The sequence below is a fragment of the Myotis davidii genome, unplaced genomic scaffold (assembly GCF_000327345.1).
Source record: "Myotis davidii unplaced genomic scaffold, ASM32734v1 scaffold187, whole genome shotgun sequence".
In the NCBI taxonomy this organism is placed as follows: domain Eukaryota; kingdom Metazoa; phylum Chordata; class Mammalia; order Chiroptera; family Vespertilionidae; genus Myotis; species Myotis davidii.
In genome coordinates, this window is record NW_006383018.1 from 5,338,303 (window position 1) to 5,339,843 (window position 1,541).

General features: G+C 50.3%; 1 protein-coding gene across 1 annotated transcript in view; it reads left to right on the forward strand.

The window, feature by feature from the left end:
* The window catches only part of PEG10 (paternally expressed 10), an 11,486-nt gene that overhangs the window by 5,046 nt on the left and 4,899 nt on the right, over positions 1–1,541 (forward strand). Inside the window, 1 exon segment of the mRNA XM_006779267.2 lies at positions 641–1,535. Coding sequence (XP_006779330.1) covers positions 641–1,535 — 895 coding nt within the window.

Below are 1,541 nucleotides of genomic sequence, written 5' to 3' on the forward strand. Positions count from 1 at the left end.
TAGGAGGTAGCAACTGATATTTGTTAATTGCCTACATAATAAGGAGGAAAACTGATATATACATGTTGCTGCTCAGTGCCATTTCTGTCCCGTAGGAACTTCTCTTTGGGAAATCAAATTATGGCCAGAAAACTAATTTAGACAATCCTATGGGTTTTCTGGCGGGGTTTTTTGTTTGTTTATTTGCTGTATTATCTGTAACTTCTTTAATAACTGTTTTAAAAACAGTTAATCATTTTGGCTTTCTTTTGTGTAATTTATTTGGTAGCCATCTTACCTTGAACGTTTCTTGCTCTGCTCTCTGGATTCAAAACAACTTGTTTGGAGTGTCTTGGCATTCTTTTATAGTCATAAAGTTAAGCAGTGTACTGTTGATACAGTTATGTATTATTGAATCATAATGAATAGGTGGATTTTTGAGGAGAAAAACATCAAACATCAAAAAGAGGTGTTTTTCCCATTATCTATTGTTTCTTTGTAGGGGTTTTGTTTATCAACTATTAATGTAAGCAAGTAAAGAGATACTTTAAATACTCATGTATTTAAAGTACTTTAGTAGACACTTTAAATGCTGAATTCTTCTTTTTATTGTGCTTCTTTGACTGTATGTGTTGAATTATGCTTTTATCCTCATTTACAGAAACAAAAAGCTTTTGAAAACAAGAAGAAGAAAGGGTGGACGAGGAGGCCAGGATCCAGGCCTCCATCCCCACAGAAGTGAAGCGACAGCTGGGAGGTCTCCTCCCACCCCAACCTTCACCCTGGGGCCCGCCGACTGCCCACCACCACCTCCTCCTCCCCCCCCCAACGACCCCTCCTCCTCCTCCTCCAACAACTGCCAAAGGGATCAGGGCAACCCCAACCAGGAGCGCCGGCGGCGGGAGAACCTCTCCCAAGAGATCAACGACCTCAGAGAGAAGGTCATGAGGCAGTCCGAGGAGAACAACAAGCTGCAGGACCAGGTGCAGAGGCTCACCGAGGAGAACTCGAACCTTCGCGAGCAAGTGGAGCCCGCCCCCCAGGAAGAGGAAGAAGAGGAGGAGGAAGAGGATGAGCTGGAGCTCCGTGGCGCCGCAGCGGCTGCTGCCCCCCCCCCCCCCGCCGAGGAAGAGGGCTCCGAAGACCTCCCCGAGAAGTTCGACGGCAACCCAGACATGCTGGTGCCTTTCATGTCCCAGTGCCAGATCTTCATGGAGAAGAGCACCCGAGATTTCTCCATCGATCGCGTCCGCGTCTGCTTCGTGACCAGCATGATGACCGGCCGCGCCGCCCGCTGGGCCTCCGCGAAGCTGGAGCGAGCCCACTACCTGATGCACAACTACCCAGCCTTCATGACCGAGATGAAGCACGTCTTCGAAGACCCCCAGCGGCGAGAGGCCGCCAAGCGCAAGATCAGACGCCTGCGCCAGGGCATGGGGTCCGTGGTCGACTACTCCAACGCGTTCCAGATGATCGCCCAGGACCTGGACTGGAACGAGCCCGCGCTCATCGACCAGTACCACGAGGGCCTCAGCGACCACATCCAGGCCGAGCTGGCGCAC